Source organism: Myripristis murdjan, chromosome 17 (assembly GCF_902150065.1).
Source record: "Myripristis murdjan chromosome 17, fMyrMur1.1, whole genome shotgun sequence".
NCBI classification, from domain to species: Eukaryota; Metazoa; Chordata; class Actinopteri; order Holocentriformes; family Holocentridae; genus Myripristis; species Myripristis murdjan.
The window spans coordinates 2,749,372-2,776,965 of NC_043996.1; the positions used below are offsets into that span (position 1 = coordinate 2,749,372).

The 27,594-nt window shown below is 37.9% G+C and overlaps 1 protein-coding gene across 1 annotated transcript in view; it reads right to left on the reverse strand.

Moving 5' to 3' along the window:
- LOC115375710 (cadherin-18-like) overlaps window positions 1-27,594 on the reverse strand; it is a 161,611-nt gene that overhangs the window by 56,407 nt on the left and 77,610 nt on the right. Inside the window, exons 4-7 of the mRNA XM_030075236.1 lie at window positions 16,646-16,813; window positions 7,604-7,791; window positions 3,082-3,335; window positions 1,962-2,098 (exon numbers count right to left, since the gene is read on the reverse strand). Coding sequence (XP_029931096.1) covers window positions 1,962-2,098; window positions 3,082-3,335; window positions 7,604-7,791; window positions 16,646-16,813 — 747 coding nt within the window. The remainder of the gene's footprint in view (window positions 1-1,961; window positions 2,099-3,081; window positions 3,336-7,603; window positions 7,792-16,645; window positions 16,814-27,594) is intronic.

The following is a 27,594-nucleotide window of genomic DNA, read 5'->3' on the forward strand; positions in this document are numbered from 1 at the left end:
AAGATAAGCATCAGCAAGGAGAGAAAAGAGGGAGGAGGATCAAGAAGAAAGAATTGATTGACTCTCCCTCAGAAGCAATCTATCAGTGATGATAGGGGGATTCTACCAAAATTGACTTTAAAGTTTGACATTTTGCAAAAGTTGAGGCTTCCTCAAAATGCCCTAACCTGTTTTGAAGTTGTTTCAGAGCACAGGCTCTAAGACAGATGAACATGCAATCCTTGATATCTGCTTTTGCACCGAGGGCTGAAGTGAAGCAGGATGGACTCGTTCAAAAATTTGACTAGAGGCATGAGAGGAGAAACAGCTGAAGGCAGAGACACAAGTCGTGCACATTGGCTTGACTTGCCACTGACTTAACTGCAGTGGTTTCAATCCGACCACGATCTTCTTCAGGTCTCTGGTATAGCAAAATTCACATGCATCTAATTCTCTTTCAGCTCTCATAACTTTAATTCCTAAAATACATCATCAAGCATGCAACAACATCAAGCCAAATATACATTTTAGATAGATAGATATACTTTATTGATCCCAACCAGGGAAATTTTTGATAATGATCCTAATGAGCAGACACATTTCCTGTAAGTTATGAGCAAAATTAGCTTTTCATTGGGTGTTTCTTCTCATTTTATCACCCTCTGTGTTGTCCACACAGTTTTTTTTCCAATTACTGGGCCGTGGTGAATAATTTAAGAATAGTATACAAAACATTGTTTTCAATACTTTAAGCAAGTATAAAACATTGCAGTTATTTCAAAAAGAATTGTGAAGAATTGAAAATGACTAAGGGTTGAAATGGGCTTTCTTCATTCATTGTTGAATTCACAAGACCATACCAGTGATGTGGCATGTTTAGCATAATACATGCAACATGTAGCCTATATACCACACACTTCTACTGAACTTTTTTATCCTGCCATTGGCTTTCATTCTTTTTTTGTTTTGTTTTTTGTTTGTTTTTTTGTGCCACACTCCACTTGATCACTAATCTGCTCGACTAACTTATTTGATGATTTTAAGGGACATCTTCAAAAAATCAATCATTTGTTGTGTTAGCTGCTGTAGTAAGAAGTGTGTTAGCTAGCCAGTGACTGGAAGGGCCTGACTGGAAGTCTCTCTCTCTCTCTCTCTCTCTCTCTCTTTCTCTCTCTCTCTCTTTCTCTCTCTCTCTTTCTCTCTTTCTCTCTCTCTCTCTCTCTCTCTCTCTCTCTCTCTCTCTCTCTCTCTCACACACACACACACACACACACAAAACATAAATTGGCTGTGTCCATATTTCTATTGAAAATAAGGTTAATAAAGTTGTTCACATTACTTTCCTAAGAGCAGCAGCACTGTTGTGCTTTGATGTGCTTTGATGGTTTTTGGGGTATTTTGCACATTGTTTTACACTGTTTTTTGTTTTTTTTTGTTTGTTTTTTGCACATTGGGTACTTAGATCTTTAGATCTCGAGTGTCATCTTTTATTCTTTATTTTTTACATTCTTTATTTTTTATTATTCTTTATTTTTTATTATTCTTTATTTTTTATTTACTTAATCTTGTACTCTGTGGATACTGCTGAAAACTGTGAATTTCCTTCGGGATGAATAAAGTATCTATCTATCTATCTATCTATCTATTTATCTGACTTGAAATTGGGTGGAGTGAATCTGTCTTTTTACACAGCCAAGTTTCCGTTCTGTGGTTTATGAATTGCACAGACCATTATAGGGTGGGTCTTTCAACCAGAAATTCAAGTTTGAAAATCAAGGGATTTGACTATATTTTGTGAAATCTTCAGTATCCTTGCATGATTAACAAAATGGTTTATTGCAATGTAAAATGTGGTAAAGTTTGAACAACATCACTGGTATGGTCTGTTAAGGAGACATACATTTTGTGATGTATGGATGTTGATGGATATCTCTACAGAAAAATGAACAACAGATAGCTTGATCTGCCCCCTGTGAACTTACCAACCTCTGCAGCCATCACAGTGATATTATGCCACGCCATCTCCTCCCTGTCCAAAACCTGAGTCGTCCTGATGATGCCGCTGCTCACACCAATGGTGAAATACAAAGGTTTCTCATCTTCATTCTCTATGAAGTACCTGTGGAATGATGCAAGATATTGTGATCTAGCAAAATAAACTTTAAAGGGAAGAACAAGCCATTAAAAAACTTATGCAGAAGGTAGAAAAACATAAATGAAAGACAGTGTCACCTACTCATGCTTTTACATTCATTGAGAATGTGCAGGAGACCCATGAGGAGGCCGTGTTACACCTGTAGCCAACTGCAACCAACCTCGTCCCCGTTTCAGTACTGAATAAAATGCCGGAAAGAAGGTCCCTGATTTTTGTAGAAAGAGCAAGGGAGCTAGTAAGACCCACCCGACTCTTATTGGTATCTTGAGTTGTCCATCCAAATTTGAACAGGTAAATGCAACTTGTAAATCATCCCAATGAGTTACTCTTAAGCAGAGTGATTGAATATTGCCCCCAAGAGCTCCATATTTCACCTGCTTCTTATTTCTACTTCACACTTACCCTGGGGAAACATATGCTGCAGGGTGGGCGGTATCAGACATGAAAACCCGCTTCGCTTTATCCAATAAAAAAAGGAAGTCCAAGGAACTGGCACTGCTTAACCAAGACTAAACTGCAGCTTGAAGATTGTTCCATAGCTGTCACTACAGGATAAGCCCACCAGGGTAACACACACGCCCCCACCAGTCCAAAACATGTCCCCAAAAAGAGGTTTTAGGGTGATCAGAAATGAAAGTGAGACAGTTCATTCACAAACTACTTCCATCAGCATTTCTGGAAAAGACAAGGCCACCTCAGCACAGAAGCTTCATTGAGTTGGACATATTGTTTCTTTTACCAATAAAAATCCTTGAGGCTCACTTGACATATTGTCTGATCTCAGCAGCATTACAGTGTTTGAGTCAGACTATCTTTATGTAGATTTTTCAAAGCACGATTTTAACATTTCTGCATGCTTGATGACATAGGTGCAAACTGTTAAAAGTACATTCATGATTTTTGACAAATACAAAGCATCTATATTCTTATGGGCTTTTTTTTATTACCTGACTGCACTGTTGGTGCTATCAGGGTCCACAGCGGTTACCGTGCCAACCTGGGTGCCAGTGGGTGAGTTCTCATAGACATCCATGATGTAGTAGTCCATGGAGAAAACAGGAGGCTCGTCCACATCACCCACAATGACTCGCAGTGACGTGGCATCTTTAAACGGCCCCAGGTGAGAGAAGCGGGAGTCTGGGTGAATGTTGGCACCCTCGATATGGAGTGTGTGGGCTTTCCTCTTCTCATAGTTAAGAGGCTGGTGAGGAAAAAGGAGATGCAGAAAATCCAACTCAGGACACTATCAAAATTAATAAAGATGTTATATGTACATACATATCAAGTATCAAGAGAGATGCACTTAATCTCACTATTATACTATTACAATTTTGTATAAACTGCAAGAATTTCCTAGGTGAAGCATCACTACTTTCTCCATTCTCTCCAATATGGGAAACGCTCATTTCAAACCTGACATTGTAAGATGTTGACTTTAGGAAGTAGATACGACTAGCAAAAGTTCTGTTTCACTGTTCTCAAAATGTTGAAACTCTCAGGCATGTTGCACCTCTGGTCACACCCAATCAGTGATGTCACTGATTGGGATCTTCAAACAGTGATCTTCTAAACAGAAGATCCTATGCAATGTGGAAAGGCTTTTAACATACCAAGTTTTCTCAAACCATAATAATTTCATCAATCACCCATAAATTTTCCATATCTCCGTTTGTAATCAGGGTCACAGGGGGTGGGAACGTATACCAGCATACAATGGCCAGAGGTCAGTTAAAGTTGCTAGTCAATGGCCCAATTTCAGTATCTGCAGTTACAGACTCAAAGACTTTGATACATCTTCCCAGTAAGTCCCTGAGGGTATTGGGTCTGGCCCACTGTGAGTGCGTGAGTGCGTGAGGTTCTCACAGACGTTTGAAGCCCTTTAATGAACATTTTCCCTTTTATGAACATGTCCATAATCCTGCAGACTTTGCTTGAGCGAATTCGCCACAATCCATTGCATTGTGATGTTAAACTGGGATGACCAGGAATGGAGAATCCCAGACTGGGGTTAAATGGATTAAGAGAATTGTGTCATTTCTGTCCAAGAACTGTTTTTTAGAAAATAGGAGGTATATAATTAATTCAGTTTTTAGAGTGATTTTTAGAGTAATCAATTCACATGAGTTCCATGTTTTTGGACTGTGGAAGGAAACCAGTGCAAACATGGGGAGAATATGAAACCTCCATACACAAAAGACCAGGGGCCACATCACAGAAACTTTCAAACTGTCAAGTCCTACCATAACTGTTTGGTGACCATGGCAATTATAGTCAGAACCTGATTAAGGAAAATAGTCATTATAGATAAGCAGCTTTTTAATCCATGTTCCTATCCTAACTTAAGAAAAATGTATTACACAAACATCCCAACTTCCCAAACTCCAAACTTTAGGATAAGTGCTAAGCCATCCTAACCTTTTCACTTTTCCAAGTATTGTTAGCTAATTTGTTTAATCCATATAACTGCTCTTTTTTTGCTTTTACAGAACTGACAAAATGTCAACAGGCAGAACTTATTCCCCTAAAGCCTTATGGCAGACTGAACGCTCTTCAGTAGATACAGGCTCCTACCTGGGCTGTGATCCTGCAGTTAGCCCAGCAGCTGCTACCAGCTTTGGAGAGGCTGACCAGGCCACATGGGGCTTTTCCAGTTGGGGTTACAGAGTTAAATTTAGCCCAGCAAGATGAGAAAAGTTACATCAGTTGCTAGGCGACCCACATAAAGTTGATGGGCGATGTTGGATTGAATATTTAGGATTTCCACACCTGAGATAAGATAGGATGAAGTAAGATAAGATAGGATCCCTAAAGTTAGTAAGGATTTGCCTCTGTAATACCAAATTGGGTAAAATCCTCTCTCTCTCTCTTGCTATCTTAAGATTTAAGATAGGAAGTTTCTATAATACTGCCCCAGATCCTTAAATTCTTCTTGTGCACTCTAGAAATTTAATGACTTTGGGGATCCCTTAAGGGTAGTGCCACTGTCACTTTTGCATGGACATATTACCACTTTGATCTGAATTTAGCTCTATTGTATAGCCATTTGTCTGACCAATCAGTTAAACGGTGCTCTCTCACCTGATACTAAGTTATGCTTGCTGGACCATTGATAACTCACATGGGTTTTTGCAAGCCATGTAATTTTCACTAACAACCAAGACAATTTGGCTAACAGGCTAATATGGCACTGGAGGACAGGTTACCTGTCTGAGCATGGCAGCATTTGAAAAATGTATCTATTTCTATATCTAAGAACTTCACATTTTCAGTGCTTTCCCATTGTGTTTGAAGGCTGTCATTATCATCCGCGTGTGGATTATGTCTCACAATACAGAATGACAAAGCAACACCTGATAATTTTCCAATTTTTATGCATTTTTCCAGTGCCTGAAAAGTTGGACTTAATAATGGGCATTAGAATACAAAAGCAAACATAAACTGTGAATAAACTATTATGGACTCCCGTTGTGCAGGGAGGCTTCCCCTGTTTTCAAGTTCAGCAGCCACAGTGGAGATAGCCCACAAAGCAAATCAAACACACTTTAAACTTGTGCTGCTGAAAAACAGCATTGCTTACTCATAGCAAGCATGGGGCTCCCTCTTGTAGCTCAAAGGCTGGGGAGGCAAATCAGACACACTTGACTGTCTCAAAGGATTTGAGTTCACTTGGAAGTACTGAGTGTACATGATGCATTTTATCCAATTCCATTTCCTGTGCAATTCACTTCAATACTTTTGAAAAGAGGCAAAGAAAGAAACTGCTCAACACTGGTGACTGAGTACAATATTTTGTAGGCCCTGGCCCCTTCTAATGGTGGTGCTGGATTCTGATAAATTATATGTTCTGCCTCAGTGCCTGTCAGAGAAATAGCTAAGAGCCAGTCTAATTACAGCAATGAACGGTACAAAATAATCTACACACTTTCCTGTGCTTTTTAATTTACTGCATACTACAGTTAGATGGATATATTGGGCTGATACTAGCATTTTATTAAAAACCAGCTAAAGTGTCCTCATCCTCCAATATGAAAATTAAATAAATGTATCTGTCTATATCTATCTATATCTATATAAATTTCTCTCTCTCTCTCTTTCTCTCTCTCTCTCTCTCTCTCTCTCTCTCTCTCTCTCTATATATATATATACATACATATGTGTGTGTGTGTGTGTGTGTGTGTGTATCAATTGATAGAAAGATAGATAGATACAAGTACAGATTTATTTGTTTATACTGTCAAACCTGCAATTTTTCATTGCACGCTTGCAGGATTTCATTGCACAGTTATAGTTCATCCAGTTTCTCAGTTATAGATTTAAACTACATTGTAGTCCCTGAGTTGCTAACCTAAAGAATCCACACAAAAATGGCAGTTTTGGTCACCAGAACAGCAACTTTTGGACAATGGGCTCTGGAATCTGTTTCACTTTTGCACACAGCAAAAGTTTGGCCAACATCACACTGTAACTTTGCTTCTTTGCACACGTTTGTTGTGGAGATGTTGACCTCGCAAAGTTGCGACTTTATTGCGACTCCATTATTTTTAGCAAATTGGTTTCATTTGCAGCTTTCACTAGGAGCTCTGACTTTGTTTGTAACAAACCTTTGGACATTACTAGGACAGAGGTTTTCGAACTTTGTCAAGTTTTAGTCCTCCAATTTTATTCTCTTCTTTATTCTCTATGCTATGGACCTCCATTTGAAGCGATTTTGCCCAAGTGACCCTGATATGGAGATATATTCCGCTTTGTATTAAGAATGAAATTGTTTAAATGCCTACTTTTAATGTGCAGTTTCTAGAGAAAATATTATAACAGTCAAATTAAACTATTCCTCATTTTGAGAAAGACCCCGTGGTAGACCTCCAAGGATATCAGACCCCACTTTGAAAACCATTGTACTAGAATGTTTTTTAGATCCTAATACAGGGAGCCCCCTGGGGTCAGCTGAGGGACAAAAACAGAGCCAAGTGTAACTCTGAATGCTGAATTTGGAAATGTGTGTGCATGGTTTATACAGATTGCTCTTGGATTCATAATCTGTGCCCTCAAATTACAAGTCCATGCACAAGGATTTGTAAACCTTGCCTGTGAATTACAAATCTGTGCGCACAGATTAGTAAATTGTGCCCTCGGATTTGCAATCCATTCGCTGAAATGACTATTTCTGTGCCGAGAACAGCGACAATGATCACCAATGTCATCAATGCGCCCCAGCCTTTCCTCAGCCTCTTTGCGCATGCTCATACAGCGCCATGTGCATTTTAGTATTCCTGTGTATACACAGACATTTTGGAAAATGCTCCAGTATGGATGGATTTTGTCCTGAAAACAGAAAAAAAGTTTCATTCAAGTTTCAAGTTTCAAAAATATCGCTGTGTGTAGATGTGGCCTATGATGCTTGAGCAGAGAAAAGAGGGACTTCTGTGCCAGCTTCAGTGCAGATGCATGCGTTTTGATCTTCATTCAAACCTGCTTGAGGGAAATGATGCCTTCCTTGAGATCACTGTCGGTGGTGATGGAAAAGATGGCAGCTGCGTCAGCGTTTGTGATGGCATAGGTCATCTCAGCGTTCTCCTTCTCATCTTCATCGTTAGCTCTGATCCGACCCACCGCCTTCCCCACTGGAGCCGACTCCGGGACATACAGCTGATAGCTCTCTACAATGACAGATACATCATTTTGGTCATTTTTTAATCAACCGAATCAAACCCAAAGACAATGCCCACATTCCTACATTATTTTACTACTACTACTACTATTACTAATTATAATAATAATAATAATAATAATAATAATAATAATAATGGAGAGCAAGTCATTCACCATTTCTGTTTCCTAGTGTTTGAATGCACTATGTATAGAATAAAATGTTAAAACTGAAATAGATTCCATGAATTCTGATGGTTTCAAGCATATTATGCTACCTCACTACAAACTGTCACAAAAATGGAAACTGAATAACTGAATTGTGCACATTGGAATAAATGAGTGATTAATTAAATAATCAGTTAGTGTTCTAAATACTGTATAAAAAAGGTACTTAGGAGGCTCTTTTTTAGAGCCTCCTAATTGACAACAAATTATATTTCTATATTTCTTTCATTACTGAGACTGTGAGGAGTACCTCACAATCAAGAGCAATGAAATACAAAAGACAAGTCAGTAAAAAAAAAAAAAAAAAAAATCCAGTCCCCAAAAATAAATGAAGTAAAACAGAAATAAGATATAGGTATAGTTTTAAGAATAAACGAACAAGATGAATGGAAAAGTTAAACATATTAAATATACATTTTAAGATGAGATTTATGAACTAATTAAGCCAGCCTGGAGTCCTGATGGCAGAAGCCTAATGATGGGCTGAGTGGGCTTTTGCCTGAAATTATGGCTGTTGCCATATTTATTGGGAATATGGGTAATTTGTCTTGACCAGAACTTTTATGCTTATGAACAATCCATGTTTTTCAGGGTAACAGAAGGTGTAGAGTTTCACTGTTGTCAAATGCAGTCTACTAATCACACGCTGCTCTCACTTGTTCATGTGCACAATATTGTTGGACCAGAGTAATATGTACACCCACATTCAGTTGAGTCCATTCGTACTTAGGTCTTCTAAATCTGCTAACTGAAGAGTCAGGCTGTGCTCCACTGCTGACAATTCACATCTTAAATGTGAAATATTTTAAATACAAATGCATTGTACATTTAATATATAGATATATTTTTATCTGTCTTGGATTATGGGGATGTTTATATATGGAAAAGCTGCTGCCTCTGCACTGAAATAATTGGATGCTGTCTACTATTGTGATCCATACAGCACCCACCACTGCCTCCTTCACCAAAAGGTTGGCTGGCCATTCTTGGCTGTGAGGTTGTTTTTTTTTTTTTTTTTTTTTTTTATTAATTTACAAAGCTTGAATACAGATGCTTCCACTCTATATTTCATCCCTCATAACTCTGAACTCACATAATCTTGGTACTTGCTCATAGAGTAGGTTGTTGCTCCACATTCACTTAGTCAGAACTGAATTAGGAAAAATGGCACTCTCATACAGTACACCTACATGGAACAATCTGCAGAAGGCCATAAAGTCATAAATCAGGAGACAGTTTATTTATATAGCACATGAAAATAGAACAATACATTGCCCAAAATGCTTCATGTCAGACAGATGAAAACATTAGAACAAAAATAATGCAAAGTAAAAACAAAGCTGCACAACATCAGATAAAAATAAAGACAGTGGAACACAACACAACAAGATAAAAATAATTTAAGCCATTAAAATGAGGTTATAAAATTTAGCCATAAAATCAAATTAGGCCACTGGAGCAGATTAAGTCATTAATACTTGTTAGGATGAGTTATGGACACACAAGCAGGGGCTCCTAGCTCCTATTTCCTACTTCCTGGATCCTATTTTGTTGGCTGGTGATGTTGGGCGGGGCCTTCTAATTAAAGCAGGTGTGCAGGACGAGGTGTGGCGGCGCACATGAGGAATCTGTTTGTGCTATGGACCCTAGGATCATGCACAGTGACTTTTTGATCTGCACCTGGCTGCTGCATGTTTGGAGACCCGTCTGCTTGTTTTGTTGCCAACCACCGCAGTCTTGTTCTGTTTTATGGACTGACCAACTCATACAGAGCAAAAAAAAAAAAAAAAAAAAAAAAAAACTGAACCTCCACTCATACTGCGCTTGGGCTGGTTCAAGACCCTGCTGGGGATCCTTCACTGTCTGCTCTGGTCATTCTCCAGCCTCTAGTTTCCTCCTTTTGGATATACACACACTTATGTCGGTCCATCTTTATGCTTGTTTGCGTCACAAAGTGAGCCATTCTCAAGTAGAAATAAAACATAGAAATGCTATCTTGGCTAATGTCATGGCATGCTAACCAAAATACTAACTAAATATTGAGGCTTGGTTTACCTACAATTTAAAAAAAAAAAAAAAAAAAAAAAAAAAAAAAAATCTGTGAAGATTGATATCTTTTGTCAGGACCTGAAAATGAGTTGCAGCATCTTCTACAGTGGTAATTGCAACATGATGCAATAAGCCTGTGCTGCAGGGGATGATGCATTTTACATTTGATTCAAGGGCTAATAGAGTCAAAATTTGTTTGCCTCTGATAAAGAAATTGTCCAAAGAGCTCCCATAAGGCCATTCAAGGGTTAATGTCTAACTTAGAAAGCCATGCAGGAACCTTGCAGGAAATCAGCTGTAAGAGAAATGCTTAAACCACCATCATATGAAAAAAGAGTAACAGTTAGCAAATGTAAAAATCTAGAAATGTATTCCATCTAGGCCAGAAAGCCAGTGAGAAAAGGTATGTTTTCCACTGAGACTTGAAAACTGGAGGTGAATTTGCCAACCTGATTTCGAGGTGAAGGCTATTCCAAAGTCTGGGAGCTGCCACTGAAAAAGCCTGGTTGGCCCTATGTGCCAGTCTAGTTCTAGGAACTGATAAAACCTGCTTGTCCAATGACCTAAGCAAACGCCAATGTTTTTTAACATCAACTAAGCAACTAGATAAGGAACTGATGGATGAGTCCATGTTAGGTTTCAGAGGCTGGTTTATCTGTATCATCAGCATTAAAGTTATATTATTATGTTTTTTAAAATAGAAATTTTAAGTTGGACTTTAGGCCTTATTTCAAAACTTGATTTAATTCATTGTAAATGCTTTTAACTGTATTTAACTGTACAATTTTGACCCCTTTATACCCTTGTATTTATTTATTTTATTCTGTTTTATATTTCATTGTATTTATTTCTTTGATTTTATTTCCTACATAACATGTTTATTATCCTGTATTTGAACTTTCAGCTGTCATACATTGCTGTTTTATTGTTTTTTTTGTGCTGTTTTTTTTTGTTTGTTTTTTTTTACATCTGGACACTGTTGTAAATGAGGATACCCCCTGGTCTTTTGAGGTCAGATAAAGGTTGAAGGAAGTTTCCTCTAGGTGAATTCTTCTTCCAGTGTTTCAGTAGCAAAGCACAAACAAATATAACATCATGGAAATTACAGATGACTGGAAACACAGGCTCATCCCATGCAACACAGCTTACGAAACAGCACACATCACGTATAAATACCAACAATATGTCATAAAGTGTGGGTGTCGAGGTGTGGGGGCACTCGAACCACACAAGCTGGATAGGGCCACATAATAGACAAAAAAAAGACCTGCTGCATATTCAAATTATATTATTATCATTATATGAGGTGTGTAGTCACTTGTGGTACCATATAAATGTGTGTCTATCTTTGTGTGCATCCATGCCTTTGAAAGAGACAAAAACAGAAAAGAAAAAGAAAACAAGTTGCCATGACAGTTGTGATATAACATTTCTTGATGTGTTTACAGCTGTCATTAGCATAATACTGTATTCATGTTGGCCTGAAGCTGTAATCATAAAACATGGTGTGTGTGGGTGGGTGGGCGTGCACACACAGATAAGTCATACACTGTAGGTGAGTCTTTCTTTGTGGGGCCCGCACGTCAAAAATACCCTGGAAGCCCATCAGTTTTCTTTGTAAGTCATAGTGAAGTGACCCAAGCAGTGACCTTACTCCTTTTTCGATGCACACAATCACAGTGCTTCTGGGCTCTTATTAGCTGGCTAACATCACTATCAGTCCATCTTTATGCTTGTTTGCGTCACAAAGTGAGTCATTCTCAAGCAGAAATAAAACATAGAAATGCTATCTTGGCTAATGTCACGGCATGCTAACCAAAATACTAACTAAATATTGAGGCTTGGTTTACCTACAATTTAAAATAAAATAAAATAAAATTTAAAAATCTGTGAAGATTGATATCTTTTGTCAGGACCTAAAAATGAGCATCTTCTGCAGTGGTAATTGCAACATGATGCAATAAGCCTGTGCTGCAGGGGATGATGCATTTTACATTTGATTCAAGAGCTAATAGAGTCAAAATTTGTTTGCCTCTGATAAAGAAATCGTCCAAAGGGCTCCCATAAGGCCATTCGAGGGTTAATGTCTAACTTAGAAAGCCATGCAGGAACCATGCAGGAAATCAGCTGTAAGAGAAATGCTTAAACCACCATCATATGAAAAAAGAGTAACAGTTAGCAAATGTAAAAATCTAGAAATGTATTCCATGTTAATATGGTAATTACGCTAAGTAGATGCACAAAAAAAGCTGAAACAGAAAAGGTTGCAGAACAGATTCACAACATGAAATGAGCAACAAACAAACTGGTTAAAAGGCTGTCCCTGTTATACACTAGCAAAACAACAAGGCTAAAAGGCAGGCTCAGCAGCAGGCTGGTAAAACAAACTGGTTGGCTCTCCCGACCCCTCACCCTTGCTTCATGAACAAAACTCTGGTTCCAGCCAGTTAGGCAGTTGAAAACTGCACTATTTTAAATATCTTAGCATTTCTCTGCCAGTAAATGTCCAATCAAGTAGTCTAGAGCAGAGGTTTTCAGAGGGTGTTGCCAAACAGTTTTAGGGGAGGCTCAGAGGCTCAGGGTGAAAGGGATGCTCTTGAAAGATTTCTAATCAACCAATTTTTTGGGCATTTCTTTTTTGTTCAATAGTTAAAGGAGAGAGACAAGAAAGCCAGGAGAAAGAGAAGGGATTACATGCAGCAAAGGAATTAGGCTAGAATCGAACCTGGGCCACTGCAGTAATGACTGAGCCTTGAAATGTGGTATGCGCTAAACCCACTGAGGTGCTTGATTAACACATGTTTTTATTTGTAATCAAGAGGAGATTGTACTGTGGAATATCCTTAATGCTGTTCATTTGGTTAGATGGAGTTCAAAGGGAATTTTACTGCTTTTCCTACTTACCGACAGTCAGACAAATTATTGAATGCTTTTGCAATCAGCCCTTTTTATGTTCAAGTTTATTTAGAGTCCAATAATATAGATGCCCACATATTTACAACAAACAGAATGACACTCCCTGACTTAATCCTCATAACAGGCAAGAAAAAACTCCCTAAAAACCCATCTGGCCTGGGAAAATATTTTTTGAAAAAATGTTTAGAAGGAGCACAGAGAGAGGAGATCCCATTCCTGGCCAGACAAGTGTGCAATACGCATTGACCCAGTGAGCAAATTACAAACATTACAGTCATAAAGCAAACGCAAGAAGACACAATAGCAGACAATATGAGTAATACAACAGATGCAGCAGGAGGCCTGCAGACACACAAACACAGGACAAAGACCAGCCACAGAGCAGCTACTGCAGCCCGGATGAGGGGTAATTAAGTCAGTTAGGAAGGCTGGTGCAAGCACATTCAGGATCTTATAGGTTAGTAAAAGGATTTTAAAATGTGCTCTGGCATGAATTAGGAGCTAGGACAGATGAGATGTGCTCAAACTTGTTCTGGTCAGGATTCTGGCAGCAGCATTTTGGACCAGCTGAAGAGTCCCAGTACTCGAGCCAGGCAGACCAGAGCGCAGAACATTACAGTAATCGAGGCGAGACATGACAAATGCATGAACAACAGTTTCTGCATCAGCCATACTTAGCACAGGCCTAATTTGAGTGTTATTACGGAGGTGATAAAAAGCAGTTTCAGTAGTGTTTTTGATGTGAGTGACTCACGAGAGACTGGATTCAAAAATCACAACAAGGTTTTTAGGTGTAGAGTTTTGTAGAGTTTTTCTCTTGTACATATATTTTTTCTCTTGTACATATATTTTTTCTCTTGTACATATATTTTTTCTTTTCTTTCTTTTATTCTATTTCTATTTCTATTCCTTTCTTTATTTTTCTTGACTATTTGCTCTTTTTACTTTACACTTTGAGTGGGAGTTGTTATTGTAACAAAAAGTAATTTCCCCCTGGGGATCAATAAAGTATTCTGATTCTGATGATTCTGATTTGAGAGATGAGGCAGTTGCCAAGCTCACGGGTGGGCACCATTTAAAAAAAAAAAAAAAATTATGAAAGGAAGTCCACAATCTAAGACTTGAAAGCCCTGGTCTAGAGTAATGCTGTTTTGTACATCTACATCCACTACACAGACAACCAGCAATGCACTCACTCTGAAAACTGTGGTGCAGTCAAAGCGCACACCTCAGGCACACATGGTTATCCTTGTGACCCTGGCAGCACCACTGCTGTACAGCTGGAATCAAGGTGGAACTAGGAATAATATATTATCAGTGCAGCCTTGTGGGTAGGGTCTGGCATCAGTCATGACCAATACAATCTTTTCCTCTATGCTAAATTGCTTATCAGACGTTCTGGTCTTTTGATATGGGGCTTGCAGTTATGTTCCACTTTGAGTTGGGAGACCTTTAGGTTTCACTTTTTGTATGGAGAAGCCTTTAACGGGCAGATTTTTTTTTACAGTGTCAGTTTTGTTGGTGTTTCCTCTCTGTAGTTGCTCAGAGTGGTTTCCAATTCTTTTTAAACTAAAATGTACAGAATTTCTGCTGAGATGTACAGTCATGATCAAACTGACAAGCAACATATGTTGGTGGAGAGAGCAAGAGATATGCACATACACACACATCTATAGTATTCCTATAGTGTTCCTGTGGTATATCTATAGTATTTCTATAGTCATTCAGTAGTGCTGCTGCTGCCGAAAATACACTCTCATATACACTGAAATCATATCATTTCTATAAGAAAAAAAAGTCTAGGGTAAACATTTAATCAGTAGTACAGTATAATGGTGAATCACTAACAATGGCTTTTCTTTCAGTATAAAAACATAGTAGAGATGCTACAGAAATATTGTAGATAAAATCAGTCGTGGCTAAATCATCATTTATCGATGGCGCAAAAAACACATATTTACTATGCAGCTTGGAAGAGAAAGTTGTTTTTGTCTAATGATTAATGAGTAATTTGTTTTTTAAGAAACACACGTTTCTGAAGAACCACAGCAGCCAAGAAAAGTGTGTAGGCAGAGCATAGCAGAAAAGGCAAAGGAGTGCTTTAATAAAACACCGCTTTATTAAAGCATTGCAGAGTTACGTGGCGCAGGTAAAGGCAGTGCTCCTCTAAAGCTTACTCAGCATATGTTCACTGTAAAAAAAAAAAAGAAAAAAAAAAAAGAAAAAATGGCAAGCATGGTATTTGCATTAATTCTGGTAAGTGTTTACCATGGTAGGAACATCTTCCCACCTCTACAAACCTATTATTTAATCCCCGTTACCAGCAACACAGGCATCCAACAATGTCAAGTTATCAGCTGATAGTCTGTTGAATATAGGTGGAGAATTTACACCGGACAGGTTGATATGATGTTAGAGTCCACTGATGCAAAGTTGATACTCCAAAAGTCAACTTGTAGTCAAGTGATATTAAAGTGATTATTTACAGTGGACAGGTTAAAGAACCATACCAGTGATTTTGTTGGATGACATGGGTCAAATCATGCATGGGTACTAAAGATTTCATCACATCTAATCAAAATCCCTTCATTTTCAAATTTGAATTTTTAGTTGAAACACCCACCTTATAATGTTCTCCTTCTGTGGCTAGCGAAGACGTCCCTGTCCATAAACAACAGAACTGATAATTGGCTGTGTGAAGCAGGCATTTCTCCGGGGATTATATTCAGCAGAGACATTGTCACACTGTCCAGTTTTAAGTCATCAAAACACAACAGTGCTGCTGCTTTTAGGAAAACCAATGTGGAAGACTTTATTATGGTGATGGAATACTGGTGTGAAGAAAGTTTGAAGTCTCTCAAAGTTCCTTTTTCATACCGTAATGAAGTGACTGGACCCTGACGGCTGGAAAAATAGCTGATAGGAAAAATGACAGTGGAGTTCTAAAATACAACATTTAGTAGATACTATGCTAAAGATGCAAAATCACTGGTATGTTCCTTTAGGTATGTACAGTGACTCAACTATGAAACTCCAATAAAAACCTGACTCTGATTTGAACATTAACGCTGAATGTGACCCAAAAGGCTTTGAAACCACCTGGGCAGACAAAATGTGGACTGTAGATTAACTAAATGGTAGTTCAAGACCTTAGTTGTGAAATTTCACAGGATTATGTACTTGCTAATCGATCTATCATGGTTAATTCAAGGCACAGGTGACAAAGTCAGTTGTTAATGGCACCATCTGTCCAACAGAAATAAGAATGTGCTTTTAACATTGCGTTGTACTGCAGCAGTGAAAACAGCAACACTGACATGGAAAATAAGCCATTTGGTAGCTCTGCTGTAGACTGAATCCTCAATACAAGTGTGTGTGTGTGTGTGCGTGTGTGTGTGTGTGTGTGTGTGTGTGTGTGTGTTTGTGTGTGGAGAGCATCATAAGTTTTTCACAGCAGGAGTCCATCTCTCTCGGCCTGCCAGCTTTACTTTGTAAATTCTCAATCTTGCCTAGAGCAGCAAAAAGGTCAGAGTTGGGCCTGTAGCTGATATATTGTGATAATACTTCTGGACCAGTTTTTGCAGAAAGATGAAGCAATTCTTATCTGTCTTGCTGTTGTCAAAATGGAACAATATTTGTAGAAATGTGCAGCCTATGGTCAGGGTCACTTACTCTGAGAAAACTTGGGAGGGTTGTCATTGACGTCAGTAAGGGTGATGTTGATGGTGGTGGATCCAGAGAGTCCTCCTACTGATCCAGCCATGTCTTTGGCCTGGATCAACACAGTGTAGCGATCCCTGGACTCACGGTCCATGTTGGACAAAGCTGTACGGATGATGCCTGAGGGAGGGAACAGGAAAGAAAATGCAGTCAATAGGGTGATACTGAAAGAAAATATGCCTCAGTGATGTCCTCAGTGACTTGGTCAACAATCATTTCCTCTTAGGCTGTGCTCCAACTCTTTGCATTTCTACTCTGTGGCTACATAAGATGGTGTTGTGAATGCACCTGTGGCCTTTTTTTTTTTTTTTTTTTTTTTTTTTTTACCATTTTTGGAGACTGCTCTGATGTACAAGTTGCACTCATTTCAACTTAAGTTAGACAGTGTGTTAAATCAATGTGGAAAAAGACTTTGAAAGTGGAGCTACGTTGGTGTACACTGCAAAAAGTCAAAATCTTACCAAGATTATTTGTCTTATTTCAAGTAAAAATGTCTGATTTCTAGTCAAAATATCTCATTACACTTAAAATAAGACATGATCAACTCAGAAATTACTTGTCTTTAGACAATTTTCACTTGTTTCAAGTGAAAATTTACTTGAAACAAGTGAAAATTAGCTTGAAACAAGAAACAAATTTTGCCAATGGAAAAAGCAAATTTTTACTTGTGACACAAGTGAACAAGTAAAGATTTGCTTGTTCCATTTGTTCATTTGTTACATTGTTCAATTGTTCAAGCTAATTTTCACTTGTTTCAAGTAAATTTTCACTTGAAACAAGTGAAAATTGTCTAAAGACAAGTAATTTCTGAGTTGATCATGTCTTATTTTAAGTGTAATGAGATATTTTGACTAGAAATCAGACATTTTTACTTGAAATAAGACAAATAATCTTGGTAAGATTTTGACTTTTTGCAGTGTATATCTTACTTGCAAGCCTTCATGGTAAACTTGTATTTGAAAAAAGGGTAGCCATCTCTGATCCATTGGAAAAAATCAGGTCTGTAATTTTACAATTACAGTGCTCCCTCAATACTTCCCAAATAAGATACTCATATGCGTGATCATGAAGCGTGCACGCACAAACATGTCCGTCCAAGGTGTCTGTCCAGTAAAACTCACGCACTTGTGCATGGACACCTCATGACTGAGCATGAGAGGATTTTGCAGAAGCAGTCTTTGCAGCAAGATGTGAGGTAAATATGTGCATTTGGGAAGTCCTGATCATACGACTGGATACCAAGGACTTCTATTACACGGCATGATGAGTGTGGAAGAGAATTTTTGATAGTGTTTTGCTGTTGTAAAGTTGTGAGATTACAGCCCCGATTTTTCTTCCATTGGATCAGAGATGGCTAACATTTTTAGAATCTGAGCTTCGCATGAAGGCTTGCAACTAGTTTTCTTTGTCACGTATTGAAGGTAGCACACGATTAGTTCTTGATCAGCAAGAACTAACAAGTATCCCTTTTTTTTGCTGCTCAGTTTTTCCTAGAGTGACATCATATAGCCACATAATCTATTTCAGAATCGACCCCTCATTTTCTTTTTCAATAGCAAGCAAACCAATTACCAACTTTCTCTTGTCCATTTTTTTTAATTTTTAACAACAGTTTGCTCTCTTATTTCATGATATCTAGTTAATGCTATGTTCATGCATAGTGCATCACTGTTAAGAATGATGCCCCACTCCTCGCAGCTTTTGAGCTCTCTGCTATTAACAATGCCCACTGCTGTGTTATGCACTGTGCAGGAAAAGTAAGCCTCCTCTCTGATCTTGATCCCATACCATAGAGCTCTGGGATAATGACCTTAAGTTTGTGTATGTCCTGCCATCATTGTTTTAGCATGTTTCTGTGAAACCCTGAGGCGAGGAACAACTGATCATCAAAAGCTAACACGTTCTTCTGTTGCATCACATTCCCCTGTTTTTTCCTTTTGATACTAATTAATGTGAAGCAAAATACTCTACTTTTGAACAGGGGTTTACATTACATAAAACCAAGCTGAACACAGTGGCACTGGAAAAAGGCACGTTAGTTCACGGTAATATTGTTCAATGCTTTTGCCTCTGACAGCATAAGTTATTGTTATACACTTTTGTGTATGCATGCATGTACACTAATGCATAGAACCAATGATGGAACACAAGGACTGTATCTCAAGACATGTCTTATGATAATTCTTCATATCACGCAAAATTGCTTGTGAGCAAAATTGCTCACAAATAGCAATCCCCAGGATAATCAAATCAGGATTGGTTGCAAACCATCTGAAAGACAACGTGCATTTACTTGGAGAAAATGTTTGTAACCCTCCATTGATTTGCTGTACATTTCAGAAAAAAATCAATGCAAATGTGAACTCAGTCCAAGGTCTGTACTCAATAGGCTGAAAAGTAGAGAACAAAGGCTGAATGATTTCATTACATCTCCAGAGCTAAAAGTGACTGGGTGGATAATCTAAAAAATATGATAATATGACAATATGATAATTATTTTGCCTCAGGGAATGGGCTGGCTCATGTTTATTGTGTATAGTCTTCATCTGGTGGTAAAATATATCCTACACATGCGCGCACAGACACTAACACACAGTTCTCCACCATATCACTCGCTGACTACACATATTTATACATTCACACACAATACTATACTGGAGTCTCAACCAACACAACAATGTAGATTTGTGTATTGTAACGTCTCTCCCTGTTTCTATGCCCACATCATGTTAATTACTTTTTCTTTTTTTTTTTTCATTTTAAAACTGGCTCAAATATGAATTGTGCATCTCTCTGAATGCAATGTTATTTTTACTATCATCAATATTGTTGGTCATTGTTAAAGAAATATTAGCAAGAAAATCACCTTCATTGACACAAATGATTTTTTGTGAGGATGAAGGTGATCACTATGCCATCTGCTGTCTTGAAGGAAAAGTGCACAGTTGGCTAGAGGATCAGCCTGGTGGAATAATAATTGAACAACTCACAGAATGGCAACAAAAGGCATTCACCTTTATCCAAAAATGTAGTTTTGCAATTCTTAAATTTGTTAATGGGCAAGGAAAAGTCAAAGAGGAGGATGCTGTTAGTTCCCTGGACAGAAACACGCTATGCAAATGCGTGCCACTTTTCTAGCACTAATTTTTCTAGCGCTCATGTTTACCATTTACCACTGAGCAAGTCCTTGATACTGTATCATCAAACCTTTCCAGGCCCCTCATCTCAGCTTGTTGTTGGAGGCTAGATGTAACCTGGGAAAATATCTTCTGTTGGATGTCAAGTTTGTTTCTGAGACATCAAAGGTAACTTCCATAGCTGTATCTAAATTAACCATAGCTTTAATGTATACTCTGGTCAAAACAGGACATATAACACAAGTAATATCTACCTGATTATTTATATCTATATTGGCCAAGTTAATATAGGTTGCTGTATGGGCGCCTGTTTTGTCCAAGGTCATTTTCTCTGCCCTTCGGTTGTACTAGACCTTAGAAGTGACAAAGTTTATACCAGGACCCAAAGCTTTTAGTCTGTGGAATGATGCTGTTTTGTACAGGTACAGACAATAACTATACAGGAGCTTTGCTGGATCCAGAGGTACTGATCCAGAGGAAACATTTCTAGTAATAACAAAAATGTTGATATCTTTAAATGTTGTACAAATTTAATGTTCTGATAAAATTTTAGTAGCAAGTTATCATAATGGAAAAATGATATAATGATGATGAAATAATTTGCAGGTAGTCGCAAATGAATGACCACTGACAACTAATGACTCAGTAATGTTATTGTAGTAGCTATACTTATAATATTGACAGGCAGGTAATGAAATGTTGCTACTTAAAAAGTGGAACACAAAAAGATTAAGTTAGAGTGTACTTAATGATTAGGAAAAAAAATTAAATAGTGGCTTAGTATGAGAAAAAACTGTGTGGAACAATTGTGATTGGTCTAAAGAGTTTTTTCCCCTATGCTAGAATTATGATGGGTTCAGCTAGACCTTTCTCCAATGCTGGCAAAGCACTAAAACAAAGTGTGCCGATAGGTCTGGCTATGTGAGACATAAGACATTGCAAAATATTGTGCAGCTTTTATCTGCCCTTAATGGTGGAGAGTAAACAGTCCCAGGGTAATCATGGATAAAGGCTAGTTTCTAGAGAGGATGGATGACTGTAGTGGCTGAAATGGGAAACATAAGAAGATATCTTAGCAGCACAACTTTGGATCAAGGACGGATAATAGGGGTGCACAGATCAATCAGCCAAAGATCAGAATCAATTTGACATCAGATTGGCTCAGACTGAGACCAGCAGGTCTGAACTGGGCTGACTGTGTTGACTAGCGCAAACATGTCTGCTATGTGGGATTTCTACAAAGTGTGTGAGGAAGATTTCAAAGTTCACTGATGGAAAACATGCAAAGAAAAAGTTTCCCATCGATGAAGTACTAGGAAAATTTAATGACAAATTTAATATGGCACTTGTGGACTCACCACCCTGGTGAGCATACTTACTTTCGGCAACTGTTTACTAACATGTTATTAGTCAGACTGAGTATCAAAATGCAGAACCTTTAAGGGAACCCTACCTTAAATGCCTCATGACGACAGAGTATTGGCCAAAGGAAGTGTCTTTTGGTACTATGTTGGTTTTGATACGTCAGTAACAACAAGCTGCCTCCACATGAGGCTCACCTGCTGTTCTGGAATCATGGGTGAAAAAAGACTAGTAAGACTAGTAAGACTACCTTACTCTTTAACAAGGGTAAGCCCTTGGCTTTCTTACCTTACCCTCGTTAAAGAGTAAGGTAATAGAGAGCCATTAACAATAGCATATCATCTGAAGCCCAAGTGCATTATCTAAGCAGTGAAAAACACATCTACAGTGCTTTTTGAGGATGGGATCTAGAGAACAGGTAGAGAAGTTTAGATGTTGCACTAAGTCTCACATAGTTACACATAGTGCTCAAAGTGGTATGTTGATACTAATATTTGGGAAAAGAAAGACTAGATCCATCAACAAAGGAGGCTAAAATATTATTTGTAATATTATACATTTTGTCTGACACTGATAACAGATTAATTTCATTTATTTCAAGAGAGAAAATGCAGGGATTGACCTATTGAGGTGTAATAATCAATTGGTTATCATGACTGAAGTTATTTATTATTCAGGTCGTTTGCCACCTATGCCAAGACTCACTTGAGAAATTTATTAAAGCCCCATCTTGCTTAGAATTTTCTCCATATCTCCAACAAATTCCTCTTACAAAAGTTGAATATGCTTTTTTAAACAGTGCAATTAAAATTCTATTTGTCAGTAGCAATTGTACATGCTGCCACAAGGGCAGAACATTAGCATTAAGATCATAATGAACTTCATTAGATTGCTTTATTTACTTAGATAAGTGCAACACAAAAATCAACAGGCAAATTAATATTTCGAACCCCAATTTCTGTGCTCTGGTCACAGTCCATTCTCATTCCCAGGGTGTCAAATACCATCTGATATCAAAGGGTGCCTTTGGTGTTGGTAAATGGATGGTGACATAAGCCTGCAAAGAGAGGTGGTCATGTTAGATGGCGGATGTGTAAGCCACAGAACCTACACACACAAGACCTGAGTTCAATTCTTGTTTCCAGTGAGACCTTTCACATGTGACAGACCATCTCTAGTTTCCATTTTGTCGTCTAAACCTAACCTTTCCCCAACCTTAACCAAGTGGTTTTGTTGCTGAAACCTAGCCACGTGACACCGACTGATAAAACGACACTGTAGGCATTGGTATCAAACATCGAGGGGCATGACTAAGTGGTCTTGACGTCCTCCAAACAAAGTATTTTTCAGGGTTTTTTTTCTATTTTTCCTTTTTTTTGGTTTGTCCACCCAACCTACTCAACTATAGATGGGTATACAGTCACTGGTTGTGTGTTTGACATAATATCTAAACTTTTTCCAGTTTCCTATGTGAAACTAATAGACTTGGACACATAATTTAATGTTAGTTTCCATTTAGCTGTAGAGAGGCTACAAGTTTGTTTGTTTGTTTGTTTTTCTCTCACTTTTAATAATGCAAGAAGATGAAACTGTGTAAAGCACAGTTTCAAAATCCCACCACACATAAGCATCCTCTCAATACTGACACTTAATAAAGGCTCAGCACTATGGTCTAGCTACCACCCACTACCACCCATCAACAGAGATCTCAAAATCATCAGTGAAACACTATCCAGCTGAATTCAAAAGGTTATCCAGTCACTAATATATTCAAACTAAAGTGGATTCATCAAAGAGACACTCATCAAATAATTTATCCAAATTATTCAATATAATTAGCATCATCAAAATACAAAACCAAAACAGTAATTGTAACTAGATACAGAAATGACATTAGAGTGAGTAAACTGGTGATTCTTTAATCAAATTTGGCCCACACTATCATCCAACAGAGATCTCAAAATCATCAGTAAAGCACTATCCAGCTGAATTAAAAGGTTGTCCCATGACTAATACATTCAGACCAATGCAGATTCATTATACACCCATCAAATACTAATACTAATACTATACTTCAAATTATTCAATTTAATTAGCATAAATTCATAAAAATTAAAAGCAAAAACAGTGATTGTATCATTAGCGTGAATACATTTGGAGTTTCTTATTTAAAACTCAAATCAAAATTTTCTCACCATCACCCACCAATCCAGATCTCAAAACCCACAGTAAAGCTCTATCCAGCCAAAACAAAAAAGTTATCCTATGTAACGAGTACATTCAGACTAAAGCAGGTTCATGAGAGTGACTCATCAATGTGCAAACTGTTCAATCCAATTAGCATATCATCAAAATGCAAAAGCAAAATGGTAATTGCATCAATAGATTCAGGAATGACAAAGTGACTAAATTATATTTTTTATTTGAAACTTTAGTCAAATTTGGTTTCAGAGAGTTACTTACTTTGTGAATATGAATACTTTACCGAAATGGCCACAGTCACCACTAATGTACTAACATCACCAAGTTTCACACTACACAAAATGTCCAGGTTTATTAAACCTGCAAGAAAATTGTAACACAACATAACATTACTGGAATCCAAACTAACCACTCACATTACAAGATCAGTCCATATGCAGATGATATATTACTTTTTCTGTGACACTCATCAAACCTCGAAAAAAATCATCAAGGTCAAAATCCCTTTCACAATATCCAGTGATGCTATGAACTGGACAAAATCAAAAATTTCACCTGTATATGGTAATGACTAGACTCCATTGTTGAGACTAAACATCAATGCATTGACATAGCTGGGGGGCTGTCGAAGTTGTTCCATGGTCCAAATTTTTATAAATCCATAGGCGATGAAGTAAACTGCTGCTCAAGTCTACCTCTTTCTTCTTACTGGACAGTATAGCCATTATTACGCTTTCAAAATCAAAAACAGAAACACAAAAATTAAGGAGGATTAAAAGTACCAATTTAGCCAGACAGCCTTAACAGGGCTGGGCAAAAAAATGTCCCTACCTTTCACAGCCAACACTGCAAGAAATCAATGCAATGTTTGTTTTTTGTTGAGGAAATTGGGTTCTTCTAAAATGATTAAGGATGTTTTGTCTTCTGATATGTCTGCTTGGTACAGTGACTTGGGGGCCAGGAAAAAAACTGAATAGAATTGTAACTCCAGTAAGCAAATTAATAGGGAGAGATCAAAAACAGTTCTCAGGGTTATATGAAGATCATTGCATACATAAGGCACAACTCATACTGTCTGATCAAGGACACCCACTTCATCTAGTTCATCATGCTTAGTTACCCTCAAGAAGACGCAACACACTTAGAATATTTTGTTGCGGATTTTACCGTACATTGTGATTTTGGTATTGCATGTTTAATGTATTGTGTTTCTATGGTATCATGTTTTCCCCATGGTGTGTGCAGTACTGCCATTGTGGGTTATGTGTGGCAAATTCGGGTTAGTCACTGGCTCATGGATGTATAGGATGATGTTTAGTGGGACACATGTGCAGTGAATCTCTGAATTTCTGAATCTCTGATCTACCATTTCCCAGCACCAATTAAAACAAAGAGGAAAAAAGAAAAAAACACAACTGTTTTAAAAATTTGGTAACACTCCAACAACCAGGTGGAAAATCAGCAAGACTGTGACCCTGACTGCTTATTCAGCAACACACCACTGAGATTCACCACATGGAAACAAAGCAGTATCATGCATCTCCATTACATTCCCCTTTATAGCTTATCACTTTTCAGAACCTTGCCAAATTATTCTTTTTATATGAACCTTGGTGGTTAAAAACTATCTAACTACTAACTTTTTGGGTCAAATGTTTTAAGGTGAACAGTCACTTTAAAGGACCATAGCAGTGCTTTTGGCCTGTGAAAGTTTACATTGCATTAACATTAAATTGTTTTACATTGCAGCAGACCATTCTTCAAATCATGTGGGAGCACTGAAGATTTCACAACATATGATCAAAATCCTCTGATTTTTAAACAGGAATTTTTGGTTGAAACACCCAGTTGTGATGTTCTACTCCTGTGGCTAACAATATCAATGTCATTCATAAACCACAGAACTTATTTCACTCCTCCCAATTTCAAGTCATCAAAACACAACAGTGCTGCTGCTGTTATTGAGGTCCCCCACTGACTTCAGTGATTTCTGGTAGTGGCAACACACAGGGCACACATTACTCAGTGTAAGATGTGTAAAATGGGATTCAAAAATCCAAGCACTTGCTAACAATGCACACTAAATGCACTCTGTTTTATATATATATATATATATATATATATACACACACACACACACACACACACACACACACACACATATATATATATATATATATATATATATATATATATATATATATGTATGTATGTATGAGTTGGATGTGCACACCATTGTATTATTTCTAACTTGAGCATCAAACCTACCCTTTAATGCAAGTCCTCACTAAACTAACCTAAACCTGAACCACTACGAAGTAACTAGTGGCTTGAAGCAATGAAGACTGGCCAAAATGACTTCACGTTGCAAAATGTTCACACATTTGAAATGGTTCTCACAAGAGTATAAGTGCCACAACACACACACACACACACACACACACACACACACACACACATACACACACCTCCATCATATGAGCTGCAGACAGTGTTTAGCCTAGGGGCTCTGCTCCACTGCATTACTCGCTTCAGAGCCTTACAAAGCAGAGAGCCATCTGGCCTTATCAGCCCCTTTAGACTGAGCAGAGAGGCATGGTGCAGGCTGGACAGGACATCCAGCACACATTATGCACCTGTATCACAGAGAGCGACCTGGAGAGAGACACAGACACTGGCTGAGAGAGAGAGAGAGAGAGAGATGGAGAGGGGGTGGGCGAAGCTAGAGGAGGAAAAAGAGAGAGGGATTGAAAATGTACGGAAGAGGTTGGGGGAGGGAGAAAGGCCAAGCAAAAGCCAAGCAAGAGGGAGAGGGCAAGAAATGTAGCATTTTGTAAATTCTGCTTCTGCGTTAAAGGGATGGAGGGAAATGTGAAGAGTTCAGAACCAGAGACAATACATCTATACAAGGTGTCTGATCACTGAACGTAAGTTTTGAACATTTTCAACCAAGTTTTGGATTTTTATGAGGCTTCAAATGGATATCAGTATTTTAGTTGTGAAGCTGCTGATAACAAATATTTTGTGCTGATACTTAATATCCTTCAGTTTTAATTTTTTCATGCCAGAGGAGAGAAAATTCCTGCTCACTGTCCTAATAATCACAAAATACTTTATTAAAAATACAGTTTTTAAACCTTCAAGAGGTAAAATATTAAGGACCAAAACATTGTATATTTAGTAGTTTGTTGCAAGTATTAGGACATTGTGTGGGAATTTTCTCTTCTTTTGCCTTTATGGACATTTCTTCCTACACACCTGTCTACAAGAAACTGAAGGCCCGCATGAGCCTTTACACTTAATATTTTCATGAAAAAAAATGGAAGTACACTGTTTTCCTGCCAAAATTTTGTTCTTGTCAGGGTGGAAACAAATTCTCCGCTGAAACCCAGAGTAGTGACATTTTTTAACCATTGGTTGGAAATCTGTGGCATACATTACTGCTTTGAAGCTGACAGTTTTCAAAACCATCGGTGAATAACTGCATAAGTAAAAAGTACATAAAAATCTAATTTTATCATTAGTTTCACAGTTTTTTTTATTTTTTGTGTGTGTGTAAATATGAGAAACCTCCACCATATTAGAAGTGGACAGCCTGACTGGCAGATACCTGATTTTTAAAAGGCCACTGGCCCTGTTCCAGTCATGTTTGATGTACGTGGCAGAAGCTGCAACAAACTGGAAAACAGACATATCATCGGCAAGACAGGAAAAACTAAAAGATTATATTCTTGAATCACTTGGTTATCTGACTGCAATGTAGGACACACGCATAGTTGAGGGGTTGTATGACTATGCCTACTCGACTTAATATCTTTGAGCCAATCAATAAATGAAAGTAACTGCAGAATCTATAAGGTTGAAATGAAATGCCAGAGGACCATAAACAGAATGAATACAGAGAATGCACGTTCAAAGCAACTACCTCATTTGTACATATGTGTCTTCTAGAAGCAATCATTGACTATGCGCTTCAACTGTTTACTGTTTATTGCACCGATTTGAAGTAAAAATATTACTCATATTCTAAACATCTGCTGTATATGAAGGATGATTTATAAAATCGTGGCCTAAGTTATAAAGAGATGAGTTTTGAAAGGAGATTCCACATGATGAACAAAATGTCTCACTAGTATCAGTCGGGGTTAAGGACTTAACCATCATATTGTATACCACACCATATTGTAGTAATGATCAATA